Source organism: Prunus dulcis, chromosome 1, assembly GCF_902201215.1.
Source record: "Prunus dulcis chromosome 1, ALMONDv2, whole genome shotgun sequence".
Taxonomy (NCBI): Eukaryota; Viridiplantae; Streptophyta; class Magnoliopsida; order Rosales; family Rosaceae; genus Prunus; species Prunus dulcis.
In genome coordinates this window covers 24,787,839-24,803,127 of record NC_047650.1, presented here as the reverse complement: position 1 = coordinate 24,803,127, position 15,289 = coordinate 24,787,839, and the positions used below count along the sequence as shown (strand labels likewise).

The 15,289-nt window shown below is 38.2% G+C and overlaps 4 protein-coding genes across 7 annotated transcripts; 3 read left to right on the top strand and 1 right to left on the bottom strand.

Annotated features, from left to right (window-relative positions):
* Positions 1-17: 17 nt before the first annotated feature.
* LOC117614809 (casparian strip membrane protein 1-like) lies at positions 18-2,407 on the bottom strand. Of its 3 annotated transcripts, none has more exons than XM_034343716.1 (5): positions 1,877-2,407; positions 1,541-1,651; positions 636-862; positions 411-534; positions 18-324 (listed from the first exon to the last, which is right to left on the bottom strand). In XM_034343716.1, exons 1-5 carry the CDS (start codon positions 1,889-1,891, stop codon positions 109-111), a joined length of 693 nt encoding a protein of 230 aa, XP_034199607.1. In that variant the 5' UTR covers positions 1,892-2,407; the 3' UTR covers positions 18-108. The 3 variants fall into 3 exon arrangements, with proteins under 3 accessions (XP_034199607.1, XP_034199608.1, XP_034199610.1); XM_034343717.1 differs by having other exon boundaries at positions 1,541-1,936; positions 2,186-2,407; XM_034343719.1 differs by having other exon boundaries at positions 636-1,165; positions 1,541-2,407.
* A 1,193-nt stretch (positions 2,408-3,600) lies between these two features.
* Positions 3,601-6,254, top strand: LOC117615454. The gene is made up of 7 exons (XM_034344535.1): positions 3,601-3,793; positions 4,831-5,041; positions 5,241-5,303; positions 5,424-5,471; positions 5,572-5,622; positions 5,818-5,881; positions 5,990-6,254. Exons 2-7 carry the CDS (start codon positions 4,856-4,858, stop codon positions 6,079-6,081), a joined length of 504 nt encoding a protein of 167 aa, XP_034200426.1. The 5' UTR covers positions 3,601-3,793; positions 4,831-4,855; the 3' UTR covers positions 6,082-6,254.
* Positions 6,255-6,383: 129 nt separating this feature from the next.
* On the top strand, positions 6,384-8,228 carry LOC117615453 (methyltransferase-like protein 7A). 2 transcript variants are annotated; one of them, XM_034344533.1, is made up of 6 exons: positions 6,384-6,708; positions 6,786-6,881; positions 6,999-7,217; positions 7,399-7,495; positions 7,565-7,627; positions 7,737-8,228. In XM_034344533.1, exons 1-6 carry the CDS (start codon positions 6,454-6,456, stop codon positions 7,928-7,930), a joined length of 924 nt encoding a protein of 307 aa, XP_034200424.1. In that variant the 5' UTR covers positions 6,384-6,453; the 3' UTR covers positions 7,931-8,228. The 2 variants fall into 2 exon arrangements, with proteins under 2 accessions (XP_034200424.1, XP_034200425.1); XM_034344534.1 differs by having other exon boundaries at positions 7,565-7,631; positions 7,737-7,882.
* Positions 8,229-9,712: 1,484 nt separating this feature from the next.
* LOC117617083 lies at positions 9,713-12,539 on the top strand (the record flags this gene model as incomplete). Its single annotated transcript, XM_034346336.1, has 3 exons — positions 9,713-10,112; positions 11,250-11,284; positions 11,373-12,539. Coding segments are annotated over 3 exons (1,320 nt in total), but the record flags the coding sequence as incomplete, so codon positions are not given.
* Positions 12,540-15,289: the final 2,750 nt, after the last annotated feature.

Genomic DNA, 15,289 nt, shown 5'->3' with positions numbered 1-15,289 from the left:
TTTAAATAAATATACAGAACGTACATTTTATGTTGTGTAAATGAAAGATACTAGTAGCAAATTTTTTCATATCACACACTTACAAACCCAGCAGTTGATTGCAACACATCAGCGTCGAGAGATTGCCACAGATGACATGATGATTAGGAGTACAAGTACAGTTATGGCAACAAAGGAGCCGATGAGAGACCCAGAAATGCGCTCGCAGAAGCTGTTGAATTGCCTGCAAAATGCAAACCAGTTGGTGCTGGAGTTGCCATAATGTGCCAGGTACACTATGGCTGCTGCTGCTGAAGCTCCAGCAGTTAAAAGCCCCATCATCACCTTCACAAAATTCAAGTATATATAATTGAGAATTTGGCAGAGAATATATATTTGAGTGAATAGTCAGCTAAGGTAGCATATATTACCGTGTCAGAGATGATCAAGACGATCCTGCTGTTTTTTGCTGCAGTCCAGATGATATGGACAACGGATAAAGGAAGAGAAAGCACAAGGTAGACACATACAATTGAGTTGGCAATCACAAAAAACCTGTGTGACATGAAACCACATGTACGAAGTTTTAGCCTTTTTCTCTTGAGGAAAAGAAAATAGTAGTTCAATCATTTTTGCAAAGATTTAAAGATTGTTACATTAACGTGGGAAGATCCTTGTAACGAGCCCTGAATCGAACAAACTGCGCGGCAAAGGGAAGCGTTTCCCGGCTGGTTCCCATAGCTATAGCACTTGCCAATGTTCCAAGGGCTGCAACTACCCGCAGAGTGAAGTCTAGAACAGAGAGCACTCTGCTCACCCTTACTTTTGGGATTGGGATGGGTTTTGAGGCTTCTTTATCAGTAGCATCAACTGCTCCTCCTGCCTTCATTTTTCTTACTTAGTTTTTCTCTTTGAAAGTGTAGGGAGTTTTGAAATTGTACTGTGTACTTGATAGACTGATGATATTGCTGTGGAGATAGATACAGGGGAAGGCATGCATTTATAGTAATTTGTATGTTGGGTTTCAATGCCTTGCCTTGTGTATGTATGCTTCTCCTGGGCATGCCATATGTAAGCCTGTGATAGGCTGAATGATGACATCTCACTGGTAAAGCTGGAGTTTAGTGACAAAGGCAATCCCACCGGCTCTCACTTGCTCAATATTTAATTCTGAACAAAGAGCCTTCTGCCAACTCCAACAATGAACAGATAATGCCATGACATTAGGACAAGGCTTTGTGCAAATTTTGTGCTACTAATTTTCTCTTGGTGACATGCCAGGGTCATAGGAAATTGGCCAATCAGGAATATGATTAAGTCACTGCTAAGTAAAGGCATGATCTGAAATGCTTGTGGAGAATGCTGTCACTGTTTTAGCGGGTTTGGTGGCTCAGGGTTTAAACATATGTAATATGTTGTCTTTTAGGTTGAAAATGTATGTCAAGAAAAAGGCGCCATTGGGCCCAAGGCAACTTGGCAATGACAGCAAGCCCAAATTTCCCATGAATACATGCAATGCAAACAGCTCCAGGGCCTAATCAAATGGACCTGAAAACCTTACCTCTTGGCTCAAAACTTCAGAAGGGAGGAAGAAGCAGCAATATGTCATGAGATACAGGACTTCCTGCTTAGTGAAATCTTGACAAGTAGAAACTTGTTTGCTGTTTTGGACCTGCACTACTTCACAAATCTTTATAATTGGGGAAAATAAAATAAAAATTGACCATCATCTATATAACAAACACCATGAAAATGCCATATAATCAACAAAAAAACATGGGATTTGATCAAAAAATGAAAAAGAAAAAACATGGGATCATTTTGTCAGAAAGTACTTGCAAAAAAGCACAAATGAGAGAGTTGGGATTTTTATAGAAGCAAAAATGAGAAAACTTACTGCCATGTACATCATTCAATCTGGGCTTCTTCCCTCTCCATTATCATTATCATCATTGATCTAACATGTAAACATGAGATAGACATGTAGCCATGGACAACTTGCCGATTATCTCTACTACACACACATAAACTTTTGGATCATCTGGTATTGGATCTCATTCAATCGCAACACAAATTAAATTAGTGTTTTCATTCTTCTAGTTAATTTCAGTGTGCATAACAGAAGGCTCCTTGTTTCTCTTGCTTGCTAAAATTGCAGAGCATGGGTAGAAACAAAGTTGTCACATTTGATGAAAATTTTATGTACCTATAAACAAGAGAAGTAGTAGCCGCCGGCAAGTCATCCTTGGCTGCATCACATATATATTATCTCATACTTACATGCAAGACCTGAGATGATTCATAATCCAATTTCAACCAGGGTCTTAAAACTTGCAGTGTTCTGTGGGAATGGTTGGGTTGGAATTTGGGAGGAGGGGGAGAAAAAGAAGAACCGCATCGGAGTTTGGCTCATTACAACAAGGAGGAAATGATCCATGGGCCAGTATGAATAGGAAACTTGTTTCAGCTATGTATCAGTGGATGTGGATTGTTGAGTTGAACCAATTAATGCAGAGACGTGGGCAGCAAGGATTTTACCAGAAAAAGAAGAGAATAGGCTACCAATTTTTGCCTTGAAATTCATACAGCAAATCAAAATAAGATTTGGTTCATATCCACTTTAGCTATGGTCTTATTTAGCAACAAGATTTTCTACATTCGGTACGTCTTGGAAACAGAATCTTATCACTTGCCAAAATCATGTCTGCATAATGCAATAAAAGATTGGGAAGCAATAAATTTGCGTGCTACACCACTACTTGCTTCTTGTTTTTCTTCTCTGTGATGCAATGCTTGTTATTGCTAGCTATAAATCATTGCAATGCAAAATCTTTTGCACATGTTGCTGTATCTTTTGCTGAGAGCCATTGTGATGTAATTGAATATGGGGCAATATCCAGACTGACGAAAATGGTTATGGTGGGTGACATGGGCTAGCTGGTAATTATAATCCCCTTTCTTCATCAACTTTGGTCTTGATGAAGCAGATAATTTTTATTTTTACTTTGTTGGACTCATTCAACCCTTTTATTCTGCCTCCTTTTTGTTGCCTCTCACTTTACAAAGTTTTAACACGTTTGCAATGGAATTGTATTTAAGTGGTTAAGAGTAGTTAACTTTCACTCGAGATTCTATATTCAAATTCTTCCTCCCCAATATCATTTGTATTAAAAAAAAACATTTTAACACTTTCTTTTTCGTGTGTACTAGAAATTTGACAAATTAAACCTGATCTAATAGTATTTTTATTCTTTTATTCTTAATATTGAACGTTATTTTACTAATGAGGTCTAGCTCAGTGAAAAAATACTTTGATTTCCAGATTAGCGGTCGAATGTTCGAACCCCCATTGACAGTTTTGATAGTGCATATGAGAAAACTCCATCTCTTTATAATTTAAATTATCACTTATATTAAAATAAAAATAAAAATTGAACGATATCTCAAATTCAAGAAAATTAAGTAAGTATTGGACCAAGAAAATATCTATGTATTTATAAATAGTAAGTATTGGACCAAGAAAGTTTCTACCTATTTAGAAATATATGTTGCGTTTGAAATTAGCAAAAATGAGGCCATCTTTATGAAAATAAGGCCCAAAGGAAATCGAATTGAACCCAGTCAATTTCCGTACGGTTTCAACAAGGCCTCAACTCAAGTCTTACACAGCCCAAGACATACGCTTACCACCCTTAAGAGAATGTGCGTCGTGTAGCGTAATCTCTAGGCATCGTTCTTCTGATAGCCTCTACTTCGCAATCGGATCACGCCATTTCGGTTTATTTTTTTTTCTCCGTATCGGATCTTTGATCAGGTAAACGATCCACACCTTCACTTTCAGTTCTATTAGTCTTGCCTACTTGAACAATCTTGATAGATATTCATTGATCAAAGCTATTAAATTTGTGTTGTAATAAATCAAAGAACTCAGCTGCCTAGTTACAAGTCACTGGTATCTCTCATCTGGGTCGTGCTTGTTTCTGGGTTCTTCTAAAGTTCTTGATCCAACTTGTCAGTACAGTGTGATTCTTGATATTTACAAGTGAGACATATTTTTAGTTGTGCTTTTCCACAAACTGAAAAGTTTTGTGAAGAAATGGGAAATGATTAGGCCTGCATGTATTGAACTTATATTCTAGTTGTTTTCTAATGCCATCATCTTCCTTTAATTGTTTTTTTATGGTGCATATGGAAAGTGCGGGACCATTTGCTTCAACTTGTTTTGCTTCTTCTCACTCGAAAAGTTGACTTTCTTTTTCCATTTTTCTATATCATTTTCAAGATGCTGATCCTTTGTATATCCTCAGTCGGGTCATAAGTTAATGAACAGGCATATTTCCTGTATCTTGATCCTCGATGTTGGGTTCGGGCTAGGGAGTTGGGAGGCCTTGTTGAAGGGCTACCTCCTTTTGTGTAAAATAGTCTTGATGTTCAACCAGAATAGAATAGACACAAAAAAAAAAAAAAAAAAAGGCTTAGTTTTGACTAGCCTTTGAGGAAAAAAATTTGTATTGAGATAATCAAATATGACAAGACGAACCCAGTCTAGTTTTATAGTATTAGGGTGGTTGCTTCAATGCGTTTTTGTGGCATGAAACATTTATCAACATAGTCATATTTATTTTTGTTTACAGGGTTATATTTGGGCCAATTTACAGACATTTGTGTGCATGCCTATGATTTGATATATTGGAGTTGCACCAATTAATAGGCTTATCTTTTCTAAAAGTAATTGTTATGAGATTTTAAAGACGGAAGGAACTTGCTCCCTTATTTGGACATTGCAATGATAGGACTGGATTTGATTACATCTGTTTTTGATTGAGTAGAAGGATTCTTTTGTTTCTGTAGTTGTCACCTGTGCCCAGAGCAAAATATGTCAGATACAAACACGGAGGAGGTGAAGGAGCCAGAGCTTGCTGATAGTGCTCCTAAGGATCAAGGTGCTGATGACAATGCCGATAGTGCTCCTAAGGATCAAGGTGCTGGTGACAATGCCGAGGAATACCTAAAAGCTTCAAATGAAAATCATGAAAATCCCATGCCTTCACCCCAGCAGGAGGTACAACTCTGCTCTGCAAATCGTTCTAAATTTTTTGAAATTTCTTGCCTGTTGCCCTGTCATCTGTTAATGCAAACTGTCTTTCTCATTGAAATGATTTTTTGCATCAAAATTTCTTTATATATCATCAGCTTGCTTCATTAGGTCAATAGTTGAAGTTATGCAGTAGGATCATTGTCTACAATTTTGTCTTCTTCAGGAGGCAACAATTAAGAAAAAGTATGGAGGCATATTACCAAGGAAGCCTCCACTGATATCCAAGGTAATTGTTGGCCATGTTCTCACTCTTTACCCCCTAGCTCCCCTTTCTGAAATTTCTGATCTAGTTCTATCTTTATTGAGATAAATAAAGCCACCAACAAGCAATTTGAATTTTCTGCAGGACCATGAGCGTGCTTATTTTGATTCTGCTGATTGGGCATTGGGAAAGGTGCTCATTTGAATTTGCTTAGATTGTAGTTGCTATAACTCTGAAGGTTTGAAGCCTAATCTCTTTGCCTATCTTTGGTTCTTTTTAACTTCTTCAACAGCAAGGAGCAAAGCCAAAAGGGCCGCTTGAAGCACTCCGCCCAAAGCTGCAGGTGTGTTCGATGATAACACCATGATTTTCTTATCTCAAGCTGGCTAGAAGTTGTTAGGGGTTGAAAGATCAGCCATTACCATGCGCAAAAACTAAAACTGTAACATAGATAGGAATTCTTGTCTTCTCCTGTTATCCTTTGCTATACATCAGTGCATGGTTTTTATCTCTTATATTTGTCTGTTGTTGTCATCAGCCCACACCACAACAGCAAGCGCGTTCAAGGCGCTCATCTTATTCCCGTGCAGGCGACGGCGATGGTATGTGCAATCAATAACCAATTTCCAACAACATCACCAATAAACTTCTTGTACATGTTAGAAAACCATGTTCAGCACTTGAACTCCTTCATCTCTTTCCTACATTAGATGGCGGCAATGACAACACTTCTTTGGAGGACCAAGTAGACAGTGGCAGCAGTAACACTGCGGATGAGGATCAGAGCTGCCACCAGGAGTAGCTACTGCGTGCTGCACGTTCTGAACGTTGAAGCTGAGAGTCAGATCTCACCTTGTTTAAGGTGCCAGAGCAAATAAAGATAAAACTTGCCAAATTTTTGAACTGGTTGTAACATGTAACATGAATCATGTACACACTGGATGAAGATATGACATTTCATTTACTTAAATTTCTTATGTGGGATTGCTCATATTGAGAGAGAGCTCCATGAATATATACTGAAGGCAGAATTTTAGGAAAAGGTTTTATTTACAAGAAGTATCATCAAGACAAAACGACAGAGTTTATGCTGTCGTTGGCCATGAAAAACATAATAATTCCATAACATGGCACCATCCACTCAAGAAATCACACACCACTGGCCGCTGTAGAGATGATCCTTCACACCATTCCCTTCTCATCCAACATCGCACCACGTGGCCTAATCACATCGCGTTCCGATTCTTCTCCAACCCGAGTCAACTCAGATGCTTCAACCGCCGGGTCACTCGCGCCGGACTCGTTCTGTTTCAGCGGCGTATGTTCGTGCGGAAGAAGGCGCTTCGTTGAAGCAGCAGTAGCCACATCATTATTCCCAATTTGCCCCTCCACCTCCATCGCTTCCAAATTGCCTTCTGATAATTATACGGTACGTACTGGTCTTTAGACACTTCACAGAAAATTTGGTGGTTTTTTTTTTAAAAAAATTGTGTGATGCATGCTTAGGCCATGTTAGAAAAAGTTCATCCTCCAAGACCAGACTGGTATGAAGAGTTCTATGCATCAGTCTTGAACACCTCCATGCAATCTTATGAAGACGAGGTTAGTGGTTAATTAGTAAAATACTAAAAGTTCCCATTTAACTAAGTTTTGAGATTAGTGGTTCATTAGTAAATGTTTCTTTCTCAGTGAGCTTAGTTACTTCATTTTATGGGTAAGATTGCAGGTTACAAGGCAGAGCTATTCGCTGAATTGAAGGGAAAAGCTCAGCAAGTGTTGGAAATTGGTATAGGGACTGGTCCTAATCTTAGATACTATGCTGCTGATAGTGGTGTCCGGGTTTTTGGTGTGGATCCGAATATAAAGATGGAAAAGTATGCTCGGGCTGCCGCCGTGGCTGCCGGTCTGCCCCTTTCGAATTTTGAGTTTGTACAAGCAGTATGTGAAACTGGTTATTAATTTATGAAGCTTGAATTTACAACATTCAATGTATAATTTCTTATAATGCAAGTTTTCTCGACCTGCAACTTATTGAATTTCGGTTTCTAGTATTTGTCCCCTCTGTGTGTGAAATATGCTTTTTGTTTGTGATATATTGGAAATGCTTAATCTTAACCAGGTTGGGGAGGCTATACCATTAGATGATGCTTCAGTTGATGCAGTTGTGGGAACCCTTGTATTGTGTTCTGTTAAAGATGTTGATAAGACTCTGAAAGGTAATGGTTTTGCATAAAATTCCTGACTTGTGGGTTGTTGCTTTTGCTCATTTTTGGTGTTGTATTCAGAGATAAAAAGAGTACTGAGACCAGGTGGAGTTTACCTGTTTGTGGAGCATGTGGCTGCAAAAGGTAGGTAGTGAGCTGAACCCAATTTCTAATTCATTGAGGAAATTGAGGGGAAGAAGGTCTTATATATGGCTTTCCATTTCTAAAGCAAGCAACTGGTATGGTGGTGCAGATGGAACAATCCTCAGATTTATACAGAGTATTCTTGATCCTCTGCAACAAACCCTAGCTGATGGTTGTCATCTCACCAGGGAAACAGGAAGGAGCATATCCAAGTCTGGGTTCTCAGATGTTGAGTTTAGCATGACCTCCTTGTCCAGTGCCTCTATCATAAACCCTCAACTCTTTGGAATAGCTTGTAAGTAATTATAACAGAAGGCCACAGAAATATTCTCAAACAGTTGCATACTCCTCTTAACATCATCAATAAGATGCCCATCTGGTGCAAAAGACTCCTCCTCATCAATAATTAAGTTATTAATTAGCAGTCTGAAAACTTGATGAGGAGCTCAACCAGAGAATCTTGGATTGTGTTTGTTATTATTGGAATAAATTTGTAGTTTTGGTTGGCCACTATTGGGCTTGGGCCTTTCTAAGCAAGCAATAGTGAGCCCATGTGGGCTCAATTTCTCACAAGACAAATAAATAAATCTTTTTTTAATCATACTAGAATAAAACAAATTCTATTGTTCAGAAAATCATCAGGCTTGGCAATATGTAATTCATTCTAAGATATATAATTATATTATCCTGCTCAGGTTGGTCCCGGAAATATATGTATATAAATACATGTGATTTAAAATAAAATTTCATTAGCTCACGCAATCTTCTACAAAATGATTATTGTTTAATTAAATAAATGTGAAGAAATAATTTTAAAAAAGTCAAACAAAATTGGTGACAAAAAGAGACGAAGAAATAATGACATGCAAATAATGACAACAAAAAAACCAATCTGCCAGTGCCACCTACAGAAAAGTATTAATTAAACTGCACAACTCCAGCAAAAAGAAAATAATATACGGAACAAAAAAGAAGGTAATTAATTAAGCTTGAAGAAACAGGGAATTGGATGGGATTATGCAGAAAAGGGAGGATCTTAATGCAAAAAGGTTCCTAAATAGGCTCCTCCTTTTCCTCCCCGATATATTAGGGTTTTCATTTCTTACTCACTCGACAACCAGTCGCCTAGGCCTAGCTCACAGTTTCTTCTCGTGCTTCGTCATTGTCTAATTGTAAGCTTTCTTTCTCGATTTACATTTCTGGGTTTTAAAAAGACCAGTTATTTATTTTTATCTAGTTGGGGCTTTCTATTTCTAGGGTTTTTGACTGATGTTCAGTTCTCAAATTTTGCTTTCTATCTGCTTTGGTTGTCTCGCTGTACTGTTTGATGAACTATTGGTGTTTCCAAGACCACGTTCTGCTCCTTATGTGTCTCTGTTAACTTTCTGAATTTGTATGCGCTCTATAAGGCTGAACTAGATGCCTGGCCTTATGCTGAACAAAAATATGAAAAATGCACACTCTGCAAGTCTTGAAATTTAAGTTAACTTGGGTCGTTTTAAGAACCCACTTGAAGTTAAAGTCACTAGCTTTGTGGAATTTATGTAATTTATCGGCTTTCATTTTGTTGATTTAAATGATGATGGATTAGTATCTTGTTGAGTATTTGTGTTCTGGAGTTTTGTTTTGTTGAACATTTGGAGTTGAGAGTACTCGTGCTGAACATTGCCTTATCTAAAGTTTTTCGAACTTTCATGGTAGGGTTGCCTCTACGACCACTGAAGAATTCTGAAATATTTGTCATTTGCTGAAGAAATCTGGAGTCGTAAGCAACGTACTTTGAATATGTATTGTTAATGCTGATGAGGAAATTTTGATCTTCTGTTTATAAGTGTTTGCCTGTTTTATATTTGAAGTTCTACCGCACTGTCCAATTTTCTTGAAGTGTGGGTCTTCGCACCCTGACTGCAGCACTTAATACTGTTAGGTGTTGTAGGATTCATTGTACTAATTATATGTTGTACCATTGATAAGTGGCGCTTGACATAAGTGAATGTTACTTGTTTCATGCAAGTGATATAAATTAGTGAGCTGACCTTTAGGAAGATTGATAGCAGATAGAATCAATCTTCTTGTGTCTTATAAAAAATAGCTAAAACGGGGTCCCTGTGTTGTGTGGCTGCAAGGCCACATGAATCACATACGGCCAGTAGGGATTGGTCCGTGGGTCCAGAGGAGCCTTGCTGGCGAACTAATACGAGCTTCTCACCACCCCCATCGAGATGGGATTTCCGATTCCAACCTGAAGAACTACAGTATGGTTTGCATGATGGTATTCAGCAACATGGGTCTTCTACTTCATCAAACAGTAAAGGAAGTAGGGGCTGGGTAAGAGGCAACAATCTCTATAATCATCACTACTCTGCATCTGATGGTGCTGCACTGTTTTTAAGTAGTTCATCTGACCTTTCTCAAGGTCCTCAGTGGACACCTCCAGCGATACAGGAAATCAGTATAGATGATTATGAAACTGCCAAAAGGAGAGGTAACACAATTGATAATGCATCTCTATTTCAGTTTTTTCTGTGCGTGCATACACATGTTGATGTCTGATAAATTAGATTGCTTTTGGGATGAATTTCTAATTGTTGGCTTTAAAATCTGGTGTCAGAAAAAGCATATGAAGAAGTAATGTGCTAAGTGCAATTGCTATGCGGGTAACTTCAAAGATTAAACAATTTGGTGGATTAAATTTTTTTTGGTTCATTTGGATTGAACAGAGCTATAATATTATTTTATGTCTGTTAATAAATTTGTGCAAATGATCTTGCATGATTATAATTTATTGTTTATATTTTGAGATACACACATTTGTGTGTGTTGTTTGTTACTGCACAATTTGATGGTATGTTGGTCATTGTTTGAAATAATTAGACATTGCAGTCTCTCATAAAAAAGTTCTCACATCTTGTAGCCTTCTTTCTTACATCTCTCTGTGTGTGCACACTCGTGTATTTGTGTATGCTTTTGCTTTGCACAAAAAGATGACCATCTGGGTTAGGTGATTTGATAGTTGGTTTTTACTAACAACCCTGTGTATATGTGCTTGCTATATCTTCATTTCTCTGTGTTACATGATTCGTGTTAGATTAATTTTCACAAAGTACTCTATTGTTCAATAACTCTGGCTTTGTGCTCTAATTACATCTTAATTAGATTCATGAAAAAGAAAAACCCTTCAATCATAATAACCATTGTCATGCTTAATCTACTTATACTAGCAACTTAAGGAGCATCTCTTTCTTCTCTATTGTTGGCAGTAGGGTCAGAGTGAAAAAGAGTGTTAGAAGCTTGCTAAATCTGATCTGGAATCATGAGTTCAGTTGACATTATCCACGGGGATTCTCGTTGTTTTCATTTTGAATTATTTGGTTGTATTATTATGTCGTTGGAGGTGTTTTCTTGATTGATTTCTCACCTATGCTATTTATTCTTACATGCTTAAATTATTACCAAGATTGATCAATAATCAGACCCCTTTAGCCTATAAAACAGGGAATTCAAAATTTATACTTATTAAGGAAATTTAGTAATCTCAAGATTGTCATCATTCTTTCTAATATTCATGTTGTAAGTTATTTTCATTAACTTAACGTCACTCCCTCTTACTTGCTAGGTCCAGCTTTTGGGCATTCATTCTTTAGACCTACCATGGAGGTATTTTGTGAGAACTTTCGAATTCAAATTTCCTAGTTTATTTAATCAAATAAATTTATTTTGTGTTTCCTTTGATGGTATCTTGCAGGGAACTTCAGAAATTCAAGACACCGGGGGATCCTCCTCATCCCGTTCAGACAGCAGTGAGTCTGAACCTGCACTCAAGGCATGCCTATCTTCTCATCATACTTTACCGAGCCGCCGTTCATTCATGTCCAAACCTATTCATCCCTTATCTTTTCCTGCACAAACTCCTCCAAGAGAGGCTTCTGACCTTACATTAGCTGGATTTACGGAATTTGATGCTGCCACTCCTCAAAGAGATGGCCACCGCTGGAGCAGTGCGAGTAGCAGCATTGATTTTGCAGATGTTTCTGAGTCATTTGAGGCAGAAATTTCTGGTCGACCATGTAATAATATGTCTGATGGTTTTAGATGCGGGTTGTGTGAAAGGTTTCTTTCACAGAGATCACCTTGGAGTTCTCGTAGGATAGTAAGAAGTGGAGATATGCCAGTCACAGGGGTGCTTTCTTGTTGTCATGTCTTCCATGCAGAGTGCTTGGAGCAAACAACACCCAAGACACGTAAAAATGACCCTCCCTGCCCATTATGTGCCAGATTTGATGAGGAAAATCTCCCTGAGCAGCAAGGCTTCGCAAGACTGCGGACTGGTTTTCCACGGCTCAGACCAATTTCTGATGACGGGCCATCCAGGCCTTGGGGATGTACGCAGGTAGGAGATTGTGTTGAAGGGGCTTTGCATGCTCCCCCGCGCAATAGTATGCTGTTGCTTAACAGAAGTCGCATAAAGAAAAATCTTTCTTTGAAAGGTAATTTGGGCAAAGAATTTCCAGGTAAGTTGAGAAAAAGTGGCTCTTACTCTTTTCAGCATTTGAGTGGAAAATCAGCTGACCAGGGAGCAGTTGGAAGCTCAAAGTCAAAGATGACTGCAGGCCTGAGTATTAAGAACTGAAGAAAATACATAGCTAAATCGGAACCCCGAAAGTTTTCTTGATAGGCAATCCTTGAATTCTGCTATTTGGTTGCAAGTCTGAGTAGATTATATATCTGCAGTGATTGGATTGGATAGCCTGCCGCCTTGTATAGATTTGATCTTGCTCAAATTGTGGGTTGAAACCTTTGTTGGAAGTAGACACATGTATGTTTACGTTGCTATTGTGCCTCTGTATTTTGATTTGTGGATGAATCTGTTTTGCCCTCTAAGAAAAGGGAAATTAATTTCTTTTTTCTTCTTTGGTCTTGTGTTGGTCTTGGAAAGCATTAATTGCCAGAAATCGTTTTAGAATTGTAGAGTACTATTAAATTATGAAAGACATGCTTCATGAAACGATCATAAAATGAAACAGTTCAATGGTTCTGTTCTTGGTTAGGCTCCCTTCATTTGTTTACACACGTCCTTAAAAATAAGTAGGAGGTTGATTTTTGCCCAGGTAGCTTAATCTCTGTCTGGACCCTCTTTAACTAGGATTTGCGGAGACTAATTGAGTTGTTGATTTATCATTTGTCTCCATGATTCATTGGTCCTAGTTCCTTGGATAGGCTTGATGGCCTATTGGCGGTAACCAGTAAGTTTTGTAACCACACAAAGGAAAAGATAGAAAGGAAGAAAATATCTTTCATGTGTGTGTACATGGTACTGGCCGAAAATTGAAATCACAAGTCACCGTTTTTTAGGACTGGTGTTGAAGACTTTGCGTGCTGGGTGTGATTGCAGTAGGAACAGAACCCTTCACACACATAAGAAAGTTGAAAGCGCTTTTTTCAGAAGCTATATATATAGTTACTTTGGCATTGCTCTTTCATACATCATCAAAGTATACACATGAGGCAGGGTGCCCCATGTTTTCTACTGTCTCACCCTATTTTCTTAATCAAATTCGAATATTACCATAGCACAGATTTACAGATAAGAACAAAGATGTCAGCTCATAAAATAAAAACATGCAGATATCAATACATACATACAAGTTCATTGTCAATATTGGTCCTCTCCTCTGCAAACTTGCAATGAAGGCTTTACATCAGTGGACCAGTACATCAGTATGTGAGGTTTCAGTTTCACCGCCACCACATAAACAGAAGAAAATTACCAGTGGAATCAATTTCCATAGCCATTGAAATGTTTACATGGGCCAGTGGATATTTGCTGAGGGGACCCTAGCTAGGGCTGCACAGAGAGAGGGGACCATCTTAAGCACTGAGCAGAAAATCCTTCTCCTTCCCCTTCCCCACAATCATGTGCTCAGTCGGGTTTGCCCCAGACAATTTCACATTGTGCATTATAACGTGAGATCCCATGCCCAAATGTTTCTTATTTCTTACTCATGCAACTAACTATTTATCAACAGTCACTGTTGTTGCAATTGGGCCCTCTTGGATCATCAAAATGGTTGGTTCCTTCAGCCACTAGCCATGTTCTCATGTCCTTTTCTTTGGGCATCAATTTGCCACATTGAGATAAAAGCCCTATGCTCCTACAAAGATTTCGAATAATATTGCGATTTTGACACCCCCTCCTCATAGTGCAACCACTAGGGTTCTATAGCATAGTCTCAGATTTTTTTTCCACGTACCCTGTTTTTTCCTTGTTCCCCAATGAAGGTGATAAAGTGTGGCTAAGGTTTTGAATTGTCAAATAAATGTACAAATTCCAAACCAAAAAGATCGAAGCATAACTTTTTCGATGGCTTTTCAAAAAGAAAACCCTTCCCTCTTGTTTCATGGTTTCCACATATGATATCTCTCAATTTGTGGAGGCATCGCTCCTGTTACATCTCTAGTACTGTTGTTATCCATAACCTTATCATTTCGCAGCCGACAATTAGTAAATGTGATGTCCCAATTTGCAATTTGATCGACTGACTGATTTTTTAGCTTAATGATGGTCTTTAGATTAACAGGAAGAAAAATCACACTCAAATCTTCATGGCATTTTTATTGCGTATGATGGAAGGTTATTTCATCATGCAAACGTGCCACTTTTTTTCCTTTCTTTCCTTTCCTTTTCTTTTGAACGACTTTATAAGTTCTTGTTTTCTTTAATGATATGGAGGGTGAATTGGAAGTCAAATTCAGTTGGCGCTCAATCTGAATGCAACCAGTGTTTTCAAAAAGAGAAAAAAAGAAAAGAAAAAAAGGGTTTTCTATCTATCGCAGGTAAAGAAGAAGAAAAAAGGTCCAATTAGATTCAGTTTGGGTTCAGTTGGCTTGGCTAAAGAGGTAAAGCATGTTCTGAACTAATGACCTGATCAGGTAGGAAGTTTTAAAAACCATATAAAAAAGACTGAGAGGGAAGGAGAATCGAACAAAAGACCTCGGGTGTAGGGTAAACCTAAAGTAAGAGGAGTGCATGACCCTAAACCTAAAGTTAGAATTAAGGTGAGGTGCATGTGATGGGTGGGGTGGGGTGGGGGGGTCCAAAGGACTTAAGCGTGATGAACTTTTTTTTGTTTTGTTTTGTTTATAAGTAAAGTCTCAATCAAAAGCTTAGTGCTCCAACATGGTGGCCTCCTTCATGTGGGATTGTTTCCTAACAAGTAATTAAACCAGTTAGCTCTGGCAATGGCAACCTAACTCCTCTCAGTTAAGTCTGTCTTCTTACCAGTAGTCTCAACATTAATTCATGAAATGGAAACTGCTGAAAAAGTAGAGAGCATGCTAATTAACTTGAGTGGGTTTGCTTTTGTTCAGTGCTTCATACCCTCGTCACCTTGTCATGGGGGAGACACTACTATTTTTACTTATATTTTTGTATCTCAGAAGACTCACACAACACTAGTGGGTGACGACCATGTTGTCGTGCAATGGATATTTATTTATTTTTAACCTTTTTTTTTCACCTAAGTGCAGAGCTGGATTCAATTAGCAGTGAATAGAGTTCTCCTTCTCCATAAGAAAACTGAAAAGTACCCTTCACACGACAGTCACACTCACTCATGTCAAGCTCACGCATTTTTGTCAATTTCAATTTTCCCATCTTGATAA